We start from the raw sequence: 23,947 nt of genomic DNA, 5'->3' as shown, positions 1-23,947 counted from the left end.
GACCTTGACCTGAAACTGGAGACAGTCCGACTCTGGCCCTCCACCACGAAGCTCATGTGGGAGTTTCAAGATAAATGCACCCTGCAGCATCCTGCTCTCATGTCCGAAGTATTTTTAAAACTCCTCCTGTCACTCATTGCACTTCTTCAAAGTTGTGAATTAAAAAACTGTGCATTTTTAGAAGACTCAAAAGAATGTCAGTTGAAATTTACTTGAGATTAAGACTTTATAAACCAACAAAGGAAGAAAAAACATGGTAAAGGATTTCAAAATTTACAAGGCAAGGCAAGTTTATTTATATAGCACAATTCAACACAAGGTAATTCAAAGTGCTTTACATCAACATTAAAAGCGGCAAGACATAATTAGAAAGTAAATAACAAATAAAATGAAATAAAATTATGAGAAAAGAAGGTAAAATAATAAAAAGCACAAGTTGCTGAAAACTAAGGGCAGTAGAGTACCGCAGGTACAGTACACATCTCATTCGCGATTTTCAGAAAGTATTTAATTTAAGAGTATGCTTAAATACCAAATAAATGAAATAAAATGATAAGAAAAGAGGTTAAATAATAAAAAGCACAAGTTGTTAAAAACAAGGGCAGTATAGTAAATACAAATAAATACAAATACAAATAAATAAAAAAAAATAATTTTATGAATCCAAAATGTCCTACTTTCTAAACTCACAGATTTACAACAAAGTAAAAACAAAGATTTAATAAACTCAATGTGAGAAAAAACCTGGTGATTAAAACATATCAATTCAGAATTTAACAGATTTACAAGAAGAATTTGGAAAATTTGAAAAAATGTGGCAGAAAAAAAATGCCTATTTATATCTTGTTTTTAAAAATAAAATAAAATCTTATGTCTGAATTATTGTAAATTCTTAACAGGGAAGTCGCTAAATACTCAGGAGCCGTAAAAGGAGCCGAGCCGTCCGGACCGGACTTTGAGCGCCCTCTGGTGGCGGCGGGGGTCCCGTGCCTATGACGTTTATTTATGGTTTCTTGCCTTTTTGTATTCCAAATTGTGAGTTCTGATGAAATGTATGTATTTTTTTTATTTCAGTATATTAAAAAAAATATTCTAAAGATAAATGTTTATGAATAGATAAATAGATGGCAATAAAAGTCAGTCCTGTGTGTGTGATTCATTGTTGTATTATTTCATGTAATTCTGCTCCATGCCACCAGGGGGCTGCATCTGCTGCGTGGATCAGCTGATTCCAGGTCAGCTGGGTTATTTAACCTGGGAAACCAAACACAGGTGATGCTGATTGGAGAAGCAACCAGTTTTCCACTGGGCCGAGTGTGTGGCAGGTGTGTGCTCATGTGTTTTGGATGTGAGCAATTCAGTTTGTTGTTTTTATGAAGTATTATGAGTTAAAGTTGATAAAAATAAACCTGCAAAGCAACTGTGAATCAAATCCAACTTTAGGTCTGATATGTTCGTATGCACGTCTAAACTAATGCTCCGCATTAGCAACCAGTAATATATGATGTATATATATGTGTATATATGTATGTGTATGCATATATATATATATATATATATATATGTGTGTGTGTGTGTGTAGTTGCATAGTCCCAGCAGCAGGAGGAAGTGTTGACCCACATGGAAAGAACCTATATGCTGCATATATGTTTGTAATATAGGGCCGCATATAAAAAATTGGCCCCTTTCCTATATGTATATGTACATATATGTACATATATGTACATATATGGTAGATATATGTACATATATGGTAGATATATGTACATATATGGTAGATATATGTACATATACATATAGGAAAGGGGCCAATTTTTTATATGCGGCCCTATATTACAAACATATATGCAGCATATAGGTTCTTATATAGGTACCTATATGCTACATACACATATATGTTACATACCTATATCATCTATAAAATAGGTTAAATAGGCAATAGGTGTACATTAATAAAATCCAATAAAAACCCAAATGTAGAACTTAAACACTTTATTTAAAAATTATTTTAAAGTGCAACATTAGCTTAAGTGGCAATAAACAAAAAACAAAAAAGTGCAACATTAGCTTTCAAATAAACAGAAACAAAAAAGTGCATGCTTTCAAGTGGCTATAAACAGAAACAAAAATCAAATACAATGAAAAATAAAAAGATAGCCAAATATTATTATTTTTTGTGTGCTCTTCGGAGCTCTGTCAGCTTTTGGTTGATGGCTGCCCCAAGTTGGCCGCTGGACACTCCCGGCCACTTCTTCATTGTAGCCTCTACAGAGAAGACAAAAATAATTAGACTGTAGAAGTCTACACTCTACTTTTTAAGAGGCAGACAGCTTCTTAAACGAAAATTATGCCCAAAACGACCGTATTTACAGCTTGGCAAATGATTTTAAACTCGGAGGTATCAATCGAGTTCCTTCGGAAGCGTTGCGTAGATTTAATATATTTCCCTTTTTTTTTTAAACATATGGATGAACTGAAACATCACTGTCTTATTTAATGCACTGTCTTATTTAATGCATTTCAACAGCAAAAATGAAATAAACTGCACCTGTGATAATATTATCACAGTGAGTGAATACTCTTAAATAATTTTAATAACAGAAATGAGTGAATACTCTTACAAATGATTTAAATAATCAGAAATGCGTACAAACTGTGTGAAATGTACTGTAGTATGAGTCAGCTTAGCTGCACTAGCTGCAGTGTCAGCATTTTCTCATCAGAAGTAAAGGCACTAGCCGTTAGCATCCCGCTAGCGCTTTTAGCGATCTTTTATAAGACGTTCTAGGTCAATTACCATGATACAATCTGTACCACAGTAGTTTAAAATATTAGACATAAATGTCTTAACTCCGATTGGTTTTAGGAAAAGTATCTAAAACAAGGGCGTCGTGCCGTTAGCACGAGGCTAATCGACAAGCTAACGAGGTTGAGCCTAAAGCGGCCAGTGGTTATGAACAGCTTACCGGAGTTCACAATGAGAGGGCCCACAGACAGGAACGCTCCTCCGTTAGCTTCTCACACACACAGGATTAAATACAGTTTCTTTAGTTTGTTCACAGCTTTTCAGGTCGTTCGGACGGGCCTTTCAGCTCGACATCTTAACCGGGACTGGGAAAAACGTGACCCGAGACACATATAAAGCAAGTGCGCCACTCTGTGGTGGGGCGTGGTATTACACCTCTAAATCACATAAACATGTTTAGTAACCACTCTTTTCATGTGGGTTACATATGGATAAAGAAACTATATAGGAGACCTATATGGCTTGTATAATGAACATATATGACATATGAGGGTATAAACAAGCTATATAGGAGACATATATGGCTTGTATAATGAACATATATGACCTATATGAGGGTATAAACAAGCTATATAGGAGACCTATATGCCCTGTATATGCACATATATGCAGCTGATTTTGACCTATATGTGAGATATATGCAGCCTATATGGAGCATATACCAGGCATATATGTGGTATATATGCGCATATATGATGCTTATATGTAGCATATAGGTTACATATAGTTGCATATATGCATCATATAGGTTCTTTCCATGTGGGGAGCTACATTTATTCTGAGTGAGTGTGTGTGTGTTTTTGCTTCACGTATTTTCATTCCTCTGATGCTTCCTCTGCGAAACATCTTAAAATGACAGATTGACGGCTCATTTCGTTCTTTAAACACAACACCACAGACAAAGTGACTGGATAGTTTGTGTGTTTGCTTCATCTCAATCCTGAATTGTGATTCTGATCACGGTTTCCCTGTAATCACCTACACACAGATAAGTGCACACCAGTGTTTCGAATCCATGGATGGGGATCAGGGTGTGCTGAAGCAGTTAAACATCTAAAACAGTGGTCTTGAAACCTGGTCCTTCGAGATCTACTGTCCTGCATGTTTTAGAAAGTTTAGATGCTACCCTGCTTCAGCACACCGTGATACAAGGAGCTGTGTCAACAACAGAAGTGTCCAGACCTTGATAACGAGCTAATGAGGACCAGAGGTGGGTAGTAACGAGTTACATTTACTCCGTTACATTTACTTGAGTAAGTTTTGGCAAATTTTCTACTTTTAGGAGTAGTTTTGAATCACTATACTTTTTACTTGAGTAGATTTGTGAAGAAGAAACTGTCACTCTTACTCCACTACATTAGGCTAAATTGAGCTCGTTACTTTTCTTTTATTCCTTTTATCTGCGTACGCGTCAATCTCATGACATCACTGAGTGATTCTTTGGGAAAAACGTTTGTTTTTGCATGTTTTGTCACATTTACACAGACTCAAACACACACAGAGTTTCTATGAGTTCATGGGCTTGTTCTAGTTCTGCCTGGTTAAAAAAGAAAAGTACAAAGGCTTGAAATTTTGTGCTACTTGTACTTAATTTATTTTTTTATTCTGTTATTATTTTATTTATTTTATCATTTATTAAAGTACTTGAATTTACTTTAAGATTATTTTAATTCAAGCTATTTTTTATTAATTTTTATTATTTTATTGATTTAATTTGCCTGAAGATGATTATTTTGTACTTTTATCTGTTTGAATGGTTGTGTTAAAAAAATAAATCAGACGTTACTCAACAGTTACTCAGTACTTGAGTAGTTTTTTTACTTTTACTCAAGTAATTATTTGGATGACTACTTTTTACTTCTACTTGAGTCATATTATTCTGAAGTAACAGTACTTTTACTTGAGTACAATTTTTGGCTACTCTACCAGCTCTGAAGAGGACTGTTAATTAGAATCAGGTGTGCTGAGGCCGGGAAACATCCAACACATGCAGGACAGGGGGTCCTGAGGACCAGGGTTGAAGACCACTGGTTTAAACAAAAAGCACCATTCACACACTACACAGGGACATTAAACAGCAGCCTCTTGGATTAGTCTGCAGAAGTAAATTGTGATGAATGTTGACCTTTTTAAAATAAAACACCTGACATCATCTCCACCAGCAGCCACTTCCACATTTATTTGTTACAGATAAAGCTCATCAAACAAGCAGCACATTCAGGTTAGAAATGGCTATAAAAATACTGCAGGTACATAATTCAGAAAATAAACTTTAAAATTAGTTTTTTTTTACAATTAACATCATTGTTAAGCTTTACTTAGTTTTTTTTACAGTTCTTTAGAAATGTGAGGACATAAACATGCATAGAAAACATAAAATGTCTTTGCGAAAGCATTTCAGCAGCTTTTACAGCTTTCACAACAGTCTGATGGACTTCCACATTTTGAAACCATTTCAACTGTTTCAAACCGTGTTGATCGCAGGAAAAACAAAACGGAAACTTTGTATTACACGTTTTATCTAAGAAGAATGTTTGTGTTGGATATAAACTGTAATCCAGGATGAGTTATGAACCAGTTGACCTTCAAACTCAGTTCCTCCTAATCACCAGCTGTTCTTTTACGTCACTTAAAACTTGAGTCAGATAAAAAAAGCTACTCTTTCTGGGTTTGTTACAAAGTGCACTGAGTCATCAGGCTGACGCACATACGCACACACACTTGCACACACACAGTTTTTCTGTGAACAAGGGCCCGGGTCCATATCACCTCAACAAGATTAAGACTTGAGGGGGTTTAAGATCAAGAAACAGACCCTGCTACTCCACTAAAGTAGCTGGTAAAGTGTCCTTCTCTGCACAGATGACACAGTCCCCCCAGAACTCCCAGCTGGCTTCTTCTCCGGAAACAACTGTGGCTGAGCGTCTGCAGCAGCGCAGCAGAAAGCATCCAGAGAAATGGAGCTCGTGTGGTTTTTCCAGCTGCGCTGCTGCAGAGATGGAAAGTTCAAGAACCAACAGACTCGGGGGCGGCTCCTGCCGCAGAAACATCCAAACCATACGATGAGGTAGCTTTAACTGGCTACATTTTGTAAAACGTTGCTGTTTTCCAAATCTTTTTAAAAAGATAAGAATTTGCAGAACTCCCTTCAAGAAAATGTATTTATTCCAACTTAGTTTTTCAAAATGTAGCCTTATATTAGACGGTGTCCTGATGATATGAATGATAAAATAGGCAGAGTTCTGTGAAGTCCCGCCGCTGCCGGGGATCAGTGCCCCATCAGGCTCTGGGCAGGAAGCGCAGGCCGATGGGCTTCGACGGGATGAGCAGCGTTCGGGTTTTGGGCTGCACGGTCGGCGCCCCGGCTTCAGGCTCCACTTGGTAATGCTGCATCAGCTGGGGGGGAAAAACGGTCGGATCAAGATCGATAACAGCGCTGTTTCCTCTGATGTGCAGAGCACCAACCCCAAAGGGCTTCACGGCCCATCACAGCATGGTTGCTCAGAACTCATTTACTTTTAAAAACATGTTTTCTGGTCCATGTTTTGACAGAAACGTCTAGAAAAAGGCTCTACAGGCTGAGCTTGTGCCGCTTCAGCTTCAGAGGAAGTGGCTTTGAGGTTTCAGTTAACTTCCCCCCCGTCGCTCTCCGTCGTCGTCACTCACCCGGGACAGAACGAAGTACATCTCCAGCTCCGCCAGCCTCTTCCCCACGCAGGCTCGCACGCCCACGCCGAAGGGGATGAAGCTGTAGGGGTGGTGCTGGTAGAAGCCCGGCGTGGCTCTGCCCCGCCGGCAGCTGGGAGCCTCCACGCGCAGCCAGCGCTCCGGGACGAAGGCCTCAGCGTTTCTGAACTCCGCCTCGTCGTGACAGGCCGCGTAGTGGCACAGATGGAACTGAGTCTAGGACAGGGGTCGGCAACCCAAAATGTTGAAAGAGGCATATTGGACCAAAAACACAAAAAAACATATGTCTGCAAAAAATTAAAAGTCTTGTATCAGCCTTAGAATGAAGGCAACACATGGTGCATGTTTCTATATTAGTTATAACTGGGGGGAGATTTTTTTTTTTTATTATGCACTTCGAGAAAAAAGTCGAAATGTTGAGGAAATAGTAGAAATGTCGAAAAAAAGTCGAAATGTCAAGATTAATGTTGAAGTACAATCTTGAGAAAAAAGTCGAAATGTCGAGAAAAAAGTTGAAATGTTGAGAAAAAAGTCAAAATTTCGAGAAAAAAGTCAAAATGTCGAGGAAATAGTAAAAATTTCATGAAAAAAGTCGAAATATAAAGAAAAAGTAGAAATGTTGAGAAAAAAGTCAAAATTTCGAGAAAAAAGTCTAAATGTTGAGAAAAAAGTCGAAATGTCAAGATTAGAAAAGGAAAAAGGAAGAAAAAAAGAGGAAAAAAAGAAAAAAAAGAAAGATAAAAAAGGAAAAAACAGAAAAAAACGAAAAAAGGACCCAAAATGTTGAAAGAGCCAAAAAGTCGAAATGTCGAGAAAAAAGTCGAAATGTTGAGAAAAAAGTCAAAATTTCGAGAAAAAAGTTGAAATGTCGAGGAAATAGTAAAAATTTCATGAAAAAAGTCTTAATATAAAAAAAGAAGAAAAAAGAAAAAAGGAAAAAAGAAGAAAAGAAGAAAAAAAGAAAGAAGAGAAAAAAAGGAAAAAAACAGAAAAAAAGGAAAAAAAGCAAAAAGCAAACATTTTTGAAAAAGCTCCAGGAGCCACTAGGGCGGCGCTAAAGAGCCGCATGCGGCTCTAGAGCCGCGGGTTGCCGACCCCTGGTCTAGGAGAAACCAGGATGACGTTTGTTCGCGCTGCACCGCTGCAGCAGTGGCTGGAGGCGACAACTTACCTTCTTGGGGAACCAGTAGTTGTCCACGACCACCTCATTCTCTGAAATAAATCGCCCGTTTCCGTGGACCACAGGATACAGGCTGGTGGACGAGACACAAAGACAAAACCCTCCTCAGTCTGATGAGCAGCATCCAGACATTAGAGACTCGGGACTGGGTGCAGGACTGTGACATCACAGACCCGGGGGGGCAGGACTGGACCGCCAGCGTACAGCCGCAGCGCGGGGGCGGACTGCTGATGGCATCTCCAGCCGCTCTGCGTGTCAATATGGATACTGTTCATGTTTTGACAACACGGTCTGATGCGCTTGGCGGCCTATCGGCCCACCAGATGACAAAGATAACAACATCTGTGGGAGTGGGGGGGGGACTCATGCTGTGAAACTAAATACTGCATTTCAGAAGAGACAGTCTTGTCTTGTCTGTTTTTGACACCACGTCTGACCTCTTCTGAAATGAGGAAACATGCGGTAAGAGAAGAAAAATGCAGAAAAGGAGCATCTTTGTTTTCATGAGGAGTTCATGATCTTAGCAGCGCTTTTTTATAAAGACTTAAATATAAATTAAAGCTGCAAGCAGCGATGAACGGGCCTCCACCCTTGTGCACGTTCAGGCTGCAGTGGAAGCGCTTGTATGACTTGCATGTGGATTCTTCAGGCCTGGACATTTAGCGGATGAAACCACCTACGATGCTCTATATCAAACCATTCAAAAGTTATGGCAGAAAGTAGGAACTGTCACATATTGACCAATCAGAAGGGGGGCGGTGTTGAGCCATTAGGCCACGCCCATTAATGCAAACCATGAAATATCACATTTTTCGACAGGCCTGGGTTGCGTGCAAAATTTGGTGACTTTTGGGGCACGTTTAGGGGGGCAAAAAGGCCCTCATTTCGTCGGAAGAAAAACGAGGAAAAAAAATAAAATAATAATTCCCACAGATACAACAGGGCCTTCGCACCTTCAGTGCTCGGGCCCTAAATACCCCTCAGTGGGTCCCGGCAGCACACATAGGGGTTACCAGACCCTGAAACCGATATTCAGGACCTGGCCTTTCCCCAACAAATGTTTATGTAGAAACGTGTTGACTTTACAACTTCCTCAGCTGCCTTGATGCTGCTGCTACTGACTGAGAAGATCTCGGGGTCCCAGACGAAGCCGGCCTTCTGCTGCCGTCGCCAAAAAAGGTCGGAGAACCCGGACAAGCCGGTGACACACGGTTGCTATGGCAACCAACTAACCAAAGAACGGATGTAAAGCTCGGCAGCTTTGCTGCTGTTCATGGTGATCTGGAGTAGAGGTGCGGATCCACAGGTTCGATGAACGTTTCATCTCTGGCAGCCGTCGCCACGGCGTTCTGCACGGCGTCCTGCACGGCGTTCTGCACGGCGTTCTGCACGGCGTTCTGCACGGCGTTCTGCACGGCGTCCTGCACGGCGTCCTGCACGGTGTCCTGCACGGCGTCCTGCACGGTGTCCTGCACGGCGTCCTGCACGGTGTCCTGCACGGCGTCCTGCACGGCGTCCTGCACGGTTAGGGCAGGTCAACGGCTCGGTAAAGTCTGTCTTTCACCAGAAGAGGAGGCCACGCGGTCCAGCTGGGCCGCGGTTCCACTCCGTCACATGTCCGGAGCATTTAGCAGCACCGTCAGCTGGGTTCAGGAGATCAATCGTTTACCCAGAGGATCAGCAATCATGTGATGCTCACTGGGTGATCTGCCCGTCTGAAGATGCATTTCCGGCTGCGTCTTGTCCCCGCTGCTATAATTCATCTCCAAAGGATGACTGGTGCGGATAAAAGGAGCTCTAAAACAAACGCCTCGCCGTAAAAGGTTGAAATCTCATCTGAGCATGATGCAACAGAGCTGGAGTCAGACTGGACTCTGCAGATTATCTACCGGTGCACCGCGGTGCTGCAGGTGGGACCTCTCTCGTCACCAGAGGGAGCGGCTCAGCCGGACCGTGGTCCTGCCGGGCTCGGCAGGTCCATGATGGGATGATGACCAACTCATCATCCCAACAGAAGTTCACTTCAGTTCTGGTCACACACAATAAAGTGAACACAAACAAAGGTGTTGGCGTGCAGCGAGTCAGATTAACCCCAGGAGCCGCGTTAGGTGCTGACTGATGGTGCCTCCATCTCACAAACGGATCCCAGCGGTGGAGATGCACCGATCGATCGGCCGATAATGCCCCTATCGGTTTTGATCGCAGTTCTCAAAATAGTTCAAATCAGGCCGATCCGATGACGTTTACAACACCAAAACGTGGCCAGCGCCTGCATTCCCACACCCCAGACCCAGGTGTCCTAATCCTACAATGTATTTGAAAAGGACAACAAGCTTGCAGTTTGGGGTCTTTTACCTTCTACTGGGATTTAGGACATTGTTTGTTGGGTTTTTTTTTTGTGACATTTATGTAAAAATGTGGTAACTTTACAACTGCTCTGTGCAAAAGGACATACCCCGAGGAGGAATGTTACAAACTACGTCGTAAGGTAAAGGATTCCGTCTTGATCATCATTTCTGTTGTATAAGACATCGGGTTTAAACACGCCGTTAGCTGCTTGGATCCCGGTACGTGCTGCAGAGTCATAAATATTTCACTGATGAATGTCCGCCGGAGTTATACCAGACTATATACAGTCACATCCAACCCTAACCCTCATTAACCCTCATTAACCCTCACTAACCCTCATGCAGGACGACAGTCGTGTCAGTCGCTTCACGAGTGACATTTGGAGTTCTAGTGTGAAGAGTTGAGCTTCACTACAAGAGTTTCCCTCACACTACACTTTGACATTATAGTATATTATCGCATAAAGCATTCGCAAAGCTTTCATATACATTTTTTATTTTAAGATATAATTCCTCTTTCCACAGGAAACACAACTTGCTGAGTCTAAGTTGTTTTTAGTGTGAAATATTGCACTTTGCCTCAGCCTGCAATAAAACTGGTCAATTTGTGATACTTTCTCATGTCCTAATTTTCAGAGGTGGAAAAAGTACAAAAATATTGTACTTAAGTAAAAGTACAAATTTTCTGCTTGAAAATTACTTAAGTAAAAGTAAAAAGTACCCATTAAGAAAATGACTTAAGTAAAAGTATAAAAGTACCTCAACTTAAATATAATAAAGTACAAAAAGTACATGGGTTAAAATGTACTTAAGTACAAAAGTAAAAAGTACAAAGTACAAAGTACAAAATTCAAAGTACAAAATTATTTTCAAAAGGATTGCAAAGAAATGAAGAATCCAAGAATTTGCTTACAACTCTAAATAATGGTGATATTATTCTGACCCCTTTAGCGTTTGTTTCCATTACCCCATTTTAATTTCTCCCTTTGCTCATCACTGCTGCTGTACCCCATTGGCCCCGCTGACAGCTACACCCCCAGCCTGTAGTATGCAGTGACAACATTAAGCAACCCCAGCTGATAAAGGATGAGACTTTTGAACTTTTAAATGCCAAAACCACCTTAGAAGGGGTGGAATCAAAGAATGGTGCGCATGGACACGCGTCGGCTGCCGCTCAAGGCTGATTTATGGTTCCGCGTTACACCAACGTACCCTACGGCGAGGCTCTGCGTCGATTTAACGCGGAGCCATAATTCAGGCTTCAGTACTCGACGCGACGGCGGTTCCTCCGGGCGTCCGGCCCGCCTCTGCGGCGCAACTCTCCCGGGAGCTGCGGCTCCTTCTCGGTATATTCACGCGCCCCCCTTCCTTCCCGTCCGCCTCATGGTTCCGCGTTAAATCGACGCACACCTTACGCCGTAGGCTATGGCGTAGAGTGTGCGTCGCCGCGTACCCTACGCTGTAGCTCTGCGCCGATGTAACGCGGAACCATAAATCAGCCCCCGCTGTGCTGTTCTTTAATTTGTAGCGAGTAACAACGTGTCCAATTTTAAATGTAGCGGATTAAAAGTACGATTATTTCCTTGAAAATGTAACGAAGTAAAAGTAAAAGTACAGAAAAATGAAAGTATCAATAAAAGTACAAATTCTCAAAAATCTTACTTAAGTAAAATAACGAAGTACTTGTAGTTCGTTACTTTACACCACTGCTAGTTTTGATACTTAATAATACAATGTCAGTGTTGTAATTGAGACAACAATATTGACGAATTTATGGATGTCAGGCTGTGATTGGTGATCAGAAATATCTGGATCGGCAGATAGTGCTTTTGGTGATCGGTGATCGGCCCCCAAAACCCTGACCGGTCAGAACCAGCCGGAGCAGCACAGCGCCAGCTCACCGTAGCGTCTCCTTTATGACGGCCTTCAGGTAGGGCATCCTTCTCAGGTCGTCTGTGGTGGGCTCTCGTTTGCCGGGACACGCCGCGCTCACCTCTCCGTGCAGGCGCTCCTGCGCCCGGCCGTCCCTCGCCAAGTGGTACAAGGCCCACGACAAGGTGTTGGAGGTCTGCAAAGAGTGAAGGTTGGAGAAGAAGAGGCGGTGAGTGCATGTACAGGTCAGGCCGGGTTTACCGGCAGCGTGGCCTTCGGGGGCCTGGCCAGTCCTCCACCACAAACCCAATACCTCACATTAAACTAGTGATGCACCGAATGTTCGGTAACCGAAATTGTTCGGCCGGAAATAGCAAAAAAAACACTTTCGGTGTTCGGTGGAATAAGTGGGGAAAAAAACGAACAATTATCAACGGCATTTGTGTAGATGACGCAATCAAACGGCGAACAGCGTGGAGTGAGGGGTGTGCAGTGTTAAATGCAGCAAACATGTCAGCATGTCAGATCATTACTTGGATGTAGGGCTGTGCGATTAATCGATTTTAAATCTAAATCGGATTTATTAATCAAGACGATGATAAAAAAAGGAAAATCGGAAAATGGATTTTCCTTTTTTGCAGCTGGCTGCATTACAGACAGAGCTCGTCTAGTCATCTTTGTTTGGTCAAGAAAATTGTAAATGTTGTCACTTTACTAAACTCAAGGAGGATTTACAGTATCTTTCAATTGCACTTCATTCCCAATAGGGAAATGTGTTTGCTATTTTTCTTTAAAAATAAAGATAAAATATTTGAAACAATTTATTCCATGGTCTTTTGTAGTTTTACCAAAAAATAAATCGACATCGAAATCAAAAATCGGGTTTTCAGAGAAAAAAAAAAAAAAAAAAAAAAAAAAAAAAATCGGGATTTTATTTTTGTCCAAAATCGCCCAGCCCTACTTGGATGTGAGGGAAAAAACAGAGGACACGAGAAAGAATCCAGGCTGAGTTGGATTTGGGAAAGCCGCTTGAGAAAATTAAAAAGGATTATGAGAAAAAATACAAGTACAGTAATAAGTACAGTAAGACAAATTGTGACTGGCGGGTATTTCACTGCACATTTATTTGATTTATGCAATGGTGACAAATTGGCAAAAAAACTGAAAATCTGCGAAGAACCATTGTTCGGTATTATTCGGTATTCGGCCAAGTGTTTATTATTATTTTCGGTTTCGGCCACAAATTTTCATTTCGGTGCATCACTATATTAAACCGTCATTTATAAGAGCTTTTCTTTATTTAGTCCATATTTTTTTGTTTTTAATATGCTTTTTGCACATTTAAAAAGATGACATTTAACCTTGCAATTAAACCGTCATTTATAAGAGCTTTTCTTTATTTAGTCCATATTTTTTTGTTTTTAATATGCTTTTTGCACATTTAAAAAGATGACATTTAACCTTGCAATTAAACCGTCATTGATAAGATCTTTTCTTTATTTAGTCCATATTTTTTAGTTTTTAATATGCTTTTTGCATATTTAAAAAGATGACATTTAACTTTGCGATTAAACCGTCATTGATAAGATCTTTTCTTTATTTAGTCCATATTTTTTAGTTTTTAATATGCTTTTTGAATATTTAGAAAGATAACATTTAACCTTGCGACCCGGTCTGATCGGACTCTCTGGCTACGAGGACAGAGCGAAGGAAGATTTCCTTCAACCTGAGACCAGAGGTGATCTTTAATCCTGGTTTCCTGGCTGGAACAGTGACGCGTGACTGGTTGTACGGGGTGTAATGATTTTAACGAGGGCCCGGCCCTAGATGTTCCTGTTCAGGAGTGATCACCACGGTGAAGATGTTACAGGTCTCTCAAAGTGAGGCGGCCATCACTGAATGAGGATGTTAGAAAAACCACTTCCGGTCTAGAAAAAAACAAAAAAAAGGAACTTTGGAAATAAAACCAGACTATGGTTCACGATGCTGTTTTTAGCTGTGACAGCTGGGGTGTGTGGGTGTGTGTGTCGGAAATTACGTAAAAACCCTCCACTGCTACGATGAAGCAACCATCTATGCTGCACCAGAACTGCAATGGAAATGTCTCTCCGTGACATCATCATGAGTCCACCCAGGTCAGGCCGGTACTGAGTCTGAGCAGTTCTGGTCCAGCTGTCTGACACAGTTTCAAACATGTTTAGTCTCAAGAGCACCGAGCTGCCTGCTCTCCGTTTTAACCATTCTACAAGCAAAATAATTCACTAACACAAGTCACATTGCTAAGTCTTTATTTAAGAGTGATATTCTGTTACTTCCAGATCCAGATGCAGTTCCTCTACCGGCCACTAGGGTCTGGATCCAGACCTGCAGTTCCTCTACTGACCAAACTCCAGAGACCCGGTTCTGGCTCAGTTACTGAATACCGGTTAGTCGGGGGTCCCGGTGGGTGTCGACTGCAGCTCCAGCCGACCCGGTTTCTGTTCCAGCAGCTTGTGCTGGTGGAGACATTAGAAGTAAAGGGTGAAATATGCTTCTGCGTCAAACCAACGCCGTGCACACGCCGCAGCCGTGACGCCGTGCTGAACCCTTCTGACTTCTCCGTCTCTCCATTTGGTCGCGGTGCAGTACCCCCCGCGGCCACTAGTTAGCGATCTTTTTCTGAATGGTTTATCCGACTTTTTCCGGTCACAGTAAATCAAAGAGATAAGGACAACTATTGTGCAAAAAACAAAAACAAAAAAAATCACACATAAACGAAGAAAAGAGCCCTGGAAGTTCACTACTGATTCAAACCGGAAACCGGAAATGCTTCGCTTTCAAACGAACCAATCACAGCCCTCTCGGTCTGCGTGTGGACGGCGTCTCCTCGACGCGTAGTTACAATTTTCAGGAGGTGCACGTCAGAGACGGCGCAGGTGACGGCGTGTCCTCTGCGTCGATCCAAACCACACGCCGTAGGCACGGCGTCATTTTGACGCAGAAGCATAACTGAGCCTTAAGGATGGATGCCAGATTTGATCAGAAGAAATGAGACAATCTGAACCTGGAATGACTTCTCCGGGAGATCAGTGTGACATCACCGATGGTTTGTTCAGTTCTTTTTATCCCGTCCATTTTCTCTAAAACTGTTTCAGACCGAAGGGAAAACCGAGAGCATCTCATGTTGTTTTAAAGACTCAAACGTTTCTTTGTTGTGCATTGAGAAACGGGCCCTGAATCTGACTGATTATGACATCAGGATGACTTTACGCCTGTCGCAACCACGAGCACGCTCATCTCCAGATTTCACAAACCTCTAGCCTGAGGTGAAACAAGCCTCAACCTCACCTGGGAATGCAGCCCGACGGCTCTCTGCCAGCTCGTGCTGAGTGTGTTTTTACTGCTGAAGGTTCCCTCTGACAACAACGCAGAGATCTGAGCTTCAGGAGTCTGATTACCTACATCAATGATCTTGTAGATAAGAACATATCGCTGCACAAAAAACAGATCACTTACAAATAAAAGTTGATGGTACCGCTCTACTCTGCTCTCACAGCTCCGAACTGTGAGGCCTGAGTTCATGTGTTGTTTTTCCTGCAGTGAGGATCGAGATATACGGAGATCCGGCGTCTAAACCTATCCCAGAAACGAACCCCGTGGGTGCAGTTTGTCGTTGCCACCGGTCGTTCCTGAGAGGCAGCTAAGGGGGCCGACCGAAGCTGAAATTCAGGACAAACAAGTCAGGTCCACGCCTCGGGTTCAGTCACCGTTCATGATTCAGTTCTTCCCCCGTGTCGTCAAACCTGACTTTTAAATGTTATTTATATCAGGCAGCAAATGTCAGAATGGAACCTAAGACACTTGCAGGTGTCTAAATGTAGGACTGAGGATCAGATCTCAGCTCGTATGTACCTGCTCACGCACACAGATCTGATCTGGTCATGGGCGTGTTTTTAAAACAGGAACATGTAAATATAATTTAGTAAATAAACACCTCACTTACATCCCTTTTTATAAACTGACTTGATCCCAGCTGGTGAAATGCAGTTCCTCTACCGACCACCAGGGTCCAGATCCAGACCTGTGGACCTGTCCACTGACCTCCAATTTTCCAGCAGAAACAACACATGTCCCAATACTCCCACTACCCCTACTTTTCATCCCTACCCCTAAATTTTGCGTGTTCCCGTGAGGGTAGTGGTGTCCCAATTCCTCTTTTCACCTAGTGGTGGTGAAGAAAACTAGTGTAGTGGCTATGAATCCGTCCCTACGGATCGAGGGATTTCCAATGCACACTAGTTGATCTAGGGCCAGAAAAATTTCCCAGAATGCTTTTCGATGGCGGACATTTCTTGTTTTTTAGTGAATAAAATCAATATTTTGAGTTAGTTTCTGCATAAAAATGTGTTGTGATTACATTTCTAGCGAGAAATATATATTTTACTTTCATAATATTCACTCAGTGAATGTACATAATCACTCGTTTTCGCCGTTGTTGCAACCTCGCCGGAATAAAGGCTGATTTATGGTCCCGCGTTACACCAACACAGAGCATCGATGTTACGTGGCGACGCGCGCTGTACGCCGTACCCTACACCGTAGGCTCTGCGTCGATTTAACGCGGACCCATAAATCAGCTCCGGAGCCGGCAGGCAGAAATCCAGAAATCTTCGGAGCAAATTTCTTAACAGGCGTAGCTACAACTGTTAGATTTCATCTATTAAACCAACATTTTTCTTCCTAAATTATTTATTTCAGCCAGAGGTAATTCTCCACAGAGCTGCAGGTTTCTCCCCCCGGACGACAGCGCAGGTTGACCTGGCGATCACGTCTGTACTCCGGCTGCTGCTGCGCCCCGGTCTCATCATCGCCGAAACATTGTGTCAAATTTCTTAACAGGCGTTATTTGGATAAACTGAGCCCAGGTTGGGGATCTTAACGGTTACTTTTACGCCTGAAAAAATATTAAAACTTAATAAAGTGGCATATTAACAGCGCTACAGCTGAAATTAAAACAGCTTTTGGCTCTCAGCTTCCTGATTTTAGGGGTGGTGTTGAAAGTAGGAGTAGTGGGAGTATTGGGACAGACCCCAAGGAAGATTTCAAGTGCCCTAAAATCTGTCCATTCTTTTTTAGGGGTAGTGATAGTGAGGGAGGGCTAGTGGTAGAAAGTAGGGCTAGTGGTAGAAAGTAGGGGTGTACTGGGATTGGGCTTTACAGTCTGGAAAAGAAACAGCTTTGGTCTCCACAGTTACATCTCACGTCCATGACGACCGTACGGAGATTTTTATCTACTTCACCAGTTAAAATAACAAAAAGAGTTAATAAGGGGGTTGTGCATGTCATATAAATGTTTTTGTTGAAGCATTTTGAGAATTTGGCACCAAAAAAGCTGCTAGTTACGCTGCTCAGACCAAAAACAAAGTTAAATCCGTGTGACGGCGTGATGAAGCCTCGCTGTGCGGATGACACCTCAGCACCATCAGTGCGGATGACCTTCTCATGACCTTCTCACCGTGTCCACCCCTCCCAGCATCAGCTCCGTCACACTGATGTAGACCTCCGCTCTGCTCAGCCTGTCCGACGCCAGCAGGTAGGTCAGGTACCGTCCCGCCACCGCCTCGCCGCCGTCCACCTGAGCTTGGATCTCAGCCACCCGCCTGTCGATGAGCGTCCGCGCTGCGAGGAAAAGGCACGTTCATCAGATGAGGCAAAGCTGCTGGAGCGGTTCTCCTGCGGCGACCTACCGACGTCGTAGAGGTCCGTCCCAGGCCCGGACGAAGCGCCTCCAGAACGGCAGGATGCTGCGGCTCCAGCGGGGGAAGATGATCACGGTTTCCGAGAGCATCATCATGTCGTTGACGGCGGCGATGAAGCGCTGAGTGTCGCGAGGAATCTCCTCCTCCAGGCAGCCCAGCCTGGTCTCGAACAGGACGGAGGAGATGCCTTCAAAGCCGAACTTGTAGAGCTCGGCTGCCAGGTCCGAAACCGTGGCCCCGTCCCGACTGCGACTGCGCAGGAACTCGATGCGTCGCAGCAAATCTCCAACCACCTCCTGGATGGGGGCGGCGTAGGCCGACACCTCCTGCAGCTTCAGCATCTTTGGGTTCAGGACGCTGCGGATCCGGTGCCACTGTGGTCCTGTGCTGAAATTAGAAGACACTTTAGTCGTTAAAGGAGCTTCAGGTTCTCTGAAACTACCGTATTGGCCCGAATATAAGACAGTGTTTTTTGCATTGAAATAAGACTGAAAAAGTGGGGGTCGTCTTACATTCGGGGTCTAGACGTTATACCCATTCACAACACTAGATGGCGCCAATTATCTTTAAAGAGAATGCTGAACTTAACTCCCCAGGCCAAAGCGAACTCCTGTCACGAAGAAGAAAAATAAAAAATAGCACTAAGAAAGAAAAGAGAAGAAAATAAAAGAAGAGATAACAGAAGATGGAGAAAAGTGGGTGGAAGATCGGCAGGTTAACCGGCACCTGAGGAGAAGTTATGATGCAAACTTCAAGATGATGATTTGAATGAGGCAAAATAACAAGCTTTTTCTCTCAAATATATTGTTATAATCATTTGTTTCAGATGTACTGTAATTATTTTCTGTATGAAAATTGAATTTGGTGTTCAAAAAGTCTTTTTTCAAACTTGAGTCTTGAAAAAGAGGGGGTCGTCTTATAATCAGGGTAGTCTTATATTCCGGCCAATACGGTATTCTTAACTTTGAGTTTAGCGGGAGAAGTTGACGACTTCCGTGGAACCGGGAACTTCCAGGCCGCAGGTTCATGGTTGCGTGACAGTGACTACGTTCACACTGCAGGCCTTAATGCTCAATTCCGATTTATTCCCATATCCGATTTTTTTGTGTGGCTGTTCACATTATCTTTTAAAATATGTCCTATATCCAGAGCTGGGTAGAGGAGCCAAAAATTGTACTCAAGTAAAAGTACTGTTACTTCAGAATAATATGACTCAAGTAGAAGTAAAAAGTAGTCATCCAAATAATTACTTGAGTAAAAGTAAAAAAGTACTTGGTGAAAAAACTACTCAAGTACTGAGTAACTGTTGAGTAACGTCAGATTTTTTTTTTAACACAACCATTCAAACAGACAAAAGTACAAAATAATCATCTTCAGGCAAATTAAATCAATAAAATTAATTAAGATTAATAAAAAACAGCTTCAATTAAAATAATCTTAAAGTAAATTTAAGTACTTTAATAAATGATAAAATAAATAAAATAATAACAATAAAAAAATAAATTAAGCACAAGTATCACAAAATTTCAAGCCTTTGTACTTTTCTTTTTTAACCAGGCAGAACTAGAACAAGCCCATGAACTCATAGAAACTCTGTGTGTGTTTGAGTCTGTGTAAATGTGACAAAACATGCAAAAACAAACATTTTTCCCAAAAAAATCTCAGTGATGTCATGAGATTGACGCCTACGCGGATAAAAGGGATAAAAGAAAAGTAACAAGCTCAACCTAACCTAATGTAGCGGAGTAAGAGTAACAGTTTCTTCTTCACAAATCTACTCAAGTAAAAGTAAAAAGTATAGTGATTCAAAACTACTCCTAAAAGTAGAACATTTCCCAAAACTTACTCAAGTAAATGTAACGGAGTAAATGTAACTCGTTACTACCCAGCTCTGCCTATATCAGACTGGAGTGTGAACGCATCGCGGCCCTGAACCGACCTGCATGCGGAGAGGAACATTAACAAAGACGTCACACGCAGCCATACGTCGGTAAACATGGAGGCAACAGAAGTGAGCGTACATGGGTATATTTTGAAGTTGTTGTGTGGTGGAAGCCAACGAAACTGTGAGCAAGTGTTAATGAGGAGAAGGAGGAGAAAGAAAGCCACATTTTTAAAGGAGCTGTATGTAAGAGCAATAATAAAACGAATCATAAAATGACCCTGATATGTCAACAGACATTTAAAAATCATGTTAATTTCAAATACTTATGTCACTGACAACAGCACTCAAGCCAGGATATTCCAGTTTAAAAAGAGGAGTTGCAGCCCTCAACTGATGTTTATGTTGTCATTTTTTGTTTTGGTCTGAAGCTCCACCCTCCACCTATCTCCCAATCACCAAGTCAGTAATGTTTCTGAAGCTCCACCCTCCACCTATCTCCCAATCACCAAGTCAGTATTGTTTCTGAAGCTCCACCCTCCACCTATCTCCCAATCACCAAGTCAGTATTGTTTCTGAAGCTCCACCCTCCACCTATCTCCCAATCACCAAGTCAGTATTGTTTCTGAAGCTCCACCCTCCACCTATCTCCCAATCACCAAGTCAGTATTGTTTCTGAAGCTCCACCCTCCACCTATCTCCCAATCACCAAGTCAGTATTGTTTCTGAAGCTCCACCCTCCACCTATCTCCCAATCACCAAGTCAGTATTGTTTCTGAAGCTCCACCCTCCACCTATCTCCCAATCACCAAGTCAGTATTGTTTCTGAAGCTCCACCCTCCACCTATCTCCCAATCACCAAGTCAGTAATGTTTCGGCATCCGGGTTGCCAGCTCGGCTCTAATTATCGCAGCTCTGGTTACCGACCTCTGGTCGGGGGGAGGAGGGGGAGGGTACACGCCGCTCAACAATATTTGGAAAGTGACTGCAGTACCAGTTTTGGACATTTCTTACAGACGGCTCCTTTAATAATGGCTTTTTCTGGAGCCATTTTTCCGATCGCTTCCGAGTGACTCTTATGTGACTATTATGACAACGGTCGCTCTCAAGTGACATCAAAGTCGCATTCATTCCGACCTGGCTGTTCACACTGAGGTCGCATTGCAAAACATCAGACCTGTATCCGATTTAGAACCACATATGGAAGCGACCTGAATCTGATTTGAAAAGATCAGATTCCATGTGACTTGTGCTGTTCACACTGTCATAAACAAATCAGATCTGAGTCACATATGAGCAAAGAAAAATCAGATTTGGGTCACTTGGGAACTGCAGCGTGAACGTAGTCAGTGTGGTCTCCACTCACTCCACATGCAGGCCGTACGCCTGCCCCCGCAGGTCCCGGTACTCCTTCCAGTGAGGCAGCTCCACTCGGACCGGGTAGCGGCCCTCCTGCTGGATCACCTGAGCTATGAGCTCCGGAGACGCCACGTTGACGATGTCGAACGGTCCGAACCTGGAGCGCCAGATGGGTCCGTACAGACGCTTCTGAAAGCACTGGAAAGGGATGTCAATGGGATGAAGATCAGTGACACGTAAAAGGGAGCTGAGTTAAATTAGGGGGTGTCCTGAAAACCAGAACTACTTTCACTGATGGATGAGACGCATCTAAAAATTCTGTGTCCAGGCTACAACAGAGACCAGGTTCACTGTCCTGTGGGACTTTCAGATCCAGACTGATATGGTTGTGGACCTGAGCTGTCCACAGAGGAATGGACAAGGTTGAAGAAGTTCTACTGAATATATGAAATCGACAGCTCTACCTGAGACAGGGGCTGCAAAACATGCACTTTGGTATCCAGAACTTCCATTATGTAAAGATTACATAAGAGGCTACAGGTGCTGTTACTGTATTAGTTGTAATTACTTCTGAAAAAGTAGAGAGATGTGGTCGTCCTTGCGGAATCAGCACTAGCTGACTTTATTAAGTGCCCCTTTACTTTGCAAATATACAGGCTGTGACTTCAATAAGCTTTTTTTTTCTGTAGTCAGTGTGTGTGTGCGAGAGGATGCTCTCAGACTTTCAAAACTACAGGACTGTCTCAGAAAATTAGAATATTGTGACAAATTAGAATATTGTGACAAAGTCCTTTATTTCCTGTAATGCAAAAATGTCATACATTCTGTATTAATTACAAATCAACTGAAATATTGCAAGCCTTTTATTATTTTAATATTGCTGATCATGGCTTACAGCTTAAGAAAACTCAAATATCCTATCTCAAAAAATTTGAATATTCTGGGAATCTTAATCTGTAAGACATAATCAGCAATATTAAAATAATAAAAGGCTTGCAATATTTCAGTTGATTTGTAATGAATCCAGAATGTATGACTTTTAATTGCATTACAGAAAATTTTATTTAAGAACTTTATCACAATATTCTAATTTTCTGAGACAGTCCTGTACCTCTGTAAATGCGTATGTGGATGAATAATAATCCCAACGGGATAATAAAGTGAGGAGGGTTATTTCTGCGTCAGATCAACAGACTTAAAAAATGAAGTTCTCGTTTCCATTTAAAGAAGCAGCCGAGATCAAAAGAAACAACATTTTTTTTGTCCTCACGCATTTCCAGCCGGCGGAACCGGTGGGTGTCGGTGGATCTCCGGTACCTGCAGTAAGTGCGTCTTGTCCGCGTATCCTTTGACAAACAACCAGAACAGAGTGGTGGGCCAGCTGGGTCCCGGCAGCTCATCGATGCTCTTCAGCTTGTCTGCCGGCTCGCTGGCCGCCTGGACGCTCAGGCTCCTGCGGGGCCACGCAGCGGCCCGGGACCCGGCCCGGGGGTCCCCAACCCGGGCCGGGGCGAAGAGCCGGAGGAGACGCGGAGGCCAAGCAGCCGCCGCCCGGGAGCGCATGGTACCAGTCGACAGTGTGTTGTGTGAGAATAAAGTACCGAGCTGAGGCGAGAGTTGAGGCACAAAAGCTGTATTCTACTTCTCCCCCCTGCAGGACGTTGTGAGTACTGCAATAATAATAAGTGTTCAGGGTTTGATAGTGTTTAAAACATAGGGTTTAAAACATGCCAACTATAAAATATAATACAGCATTTTTTTAAACTTATTTTGTATTCTGTATGACATCTTGACCTTGGAACTTTCTATTGCCCGTTCTAATGGGGCCAAAGCAGAAAATGTTGAGGGTCTGTCTAAGACAATCGAGAAAGTTAGAACTATGTACATAAAATAAACGTATTTAAATGTGTTGTGACCCAATTAGCCACGGTGGTGAATGGAACCATAGATGAAACGCACCTTATGGTTTGTTTGTTGTTGCTTCGCCGATCTTCTCTCTCTCTCTCTCTTTATTGTTTTGGAATGTTGTTTTCTTTGCAGTTTATATAACATTTAATAAAGTGTGGTTTAACGTGCATGCGTGCAGTAAGAAACGTTATTCTCCTTGTGGTTCCAAACACGCTGAGCCCACACACCTGTGTATATTTAACACCTAATTGCGTGACGTGACCCATTACCAAGGTTATTGCTGCCCCCTTGTGGCTTGGTATATAAATAACAACCAAAATTAACTTCCAACCAAAAGAAACCAAAAACACCCATATTGGCTCCAACAAAATGCACATCCAATTGTTGTAAGGAATGAAAGGAGGTAGTGACCTTCTAAATTCTTCCTCATTCGGCTGCCCTGTATGTCATTGAATGAGAAAGAAAAGGTTTTTTTTTTATCCTATATTACAGATATTATTTATTTTTTCTTCTTCTTTTTCTTTTCTTTTTCTTTTCTCTTTTCTCCTATGTTTAAATACCACAGATTCTCTACCCAGCAAGGGGAGGGGCAGGGAGCAAGCCAGAGGGCTGGGGAAACAGCCAGTTATCTAAGTTACAATGCCTGCAACAATGTAAAGAAGAGTACGATTACGTTTGAATATAATTTTTGTAACTATGTATATATGATTTATGATCACAAAAACAACTTATTTTGTATTCTAAAGTATGACAAGTTTTACATATTTTAATGTTGTTGAAGTGTAAAACTAAAGTGGTACCAATATCACAGCATAACCTTAGTTTACGTCTGTGAACACCTCACAAAACCAATATGAAGTACCCAAGCAGATTAGAAGTAAACACTTTTTATTTTGTGTGACCACCTTTTACTTTGGGGACTTTGATAACCTGATGCAAAATGTCAAATTAATTCCGTCCAAAGATGCTCTGATACATTTTTATTTGTTTGAAAGTCTTTCTGTTTGAAAGAGCCAGACCCCAGAGTGAAACATTATGAAGCAGATTTAAATTATAAAGTAGATTTTGATCATTTAAAGAAAAAACATATATAACGGTATTCCTATTATTATTTTTTAAATCATGTGGAAAATCCCAAGCATCCCTCGCTGCTCCCATAGGAGTAGA

General features: G+C 42.3%; 1 protein-coding gene and 1 long non-coding RNA gene across 2 annotated transcripts; both read right to left on the bottom strand.

Moving 5' to 3' along the window:
• Positions 1-1,977: 1,977 nt before the first annotated feature.
• On the bottom strand, positions 1,978-3,346 carry LOC133425205 (uncharacterized). Its single transcript, XR_009770939.1, has 2 exons — positions 2,967-3,346; positions 1,978-2,265 (listed from the first exon to the last, which is right to left on the bottom strand). It is a non-coding gene; the product is annotated as an uncharacterized LOC133425205 (long non-coding RNA).
• A 1,444-nt stretch (positions 3,347-4,790) lies between these two features.
• Positions 4,791-22,272, bottom strand: LOC133425196 (sterol 26-hydroxylase, mitochondrial). Its single transcript, XM_061715907.1, is given in 9 exon segments — positions 4,791-6,202; positions 6,473-6,709; positions 7,665-7,746; positions 11,923-12,089; positions 17,388-17,551; positions 17,620-17,635; positions 17,637-18,018; positions 20,880-21,078; positions 22,200-22,272. Coding segments are annotated over 9 exon segments (1,437 nt in total). The 3' UTR covers positions 4,791-6,085.
• Positions 22,273-23,947: the final 1,675 nt, after the last annotated feature.

Source organism: Cololabis saira, chromosome 24 (assembly GCF_033807715.1).
Source record: "Cololabis saira isolate AMF1-May2022 chromosome 24, fColSai1.1, whole genome shotgun sequence".
Classification (NCBI taxonomy): domain Eukaryota; kingdom Metazoa; phylum Chordata; class Actinopteri; order Beloniformes; family Belonidae; genus Cololabis; species Cololabis saira.
This window is presented reverse-complemented; position numbering and strand designations above follow the sequence as displayed.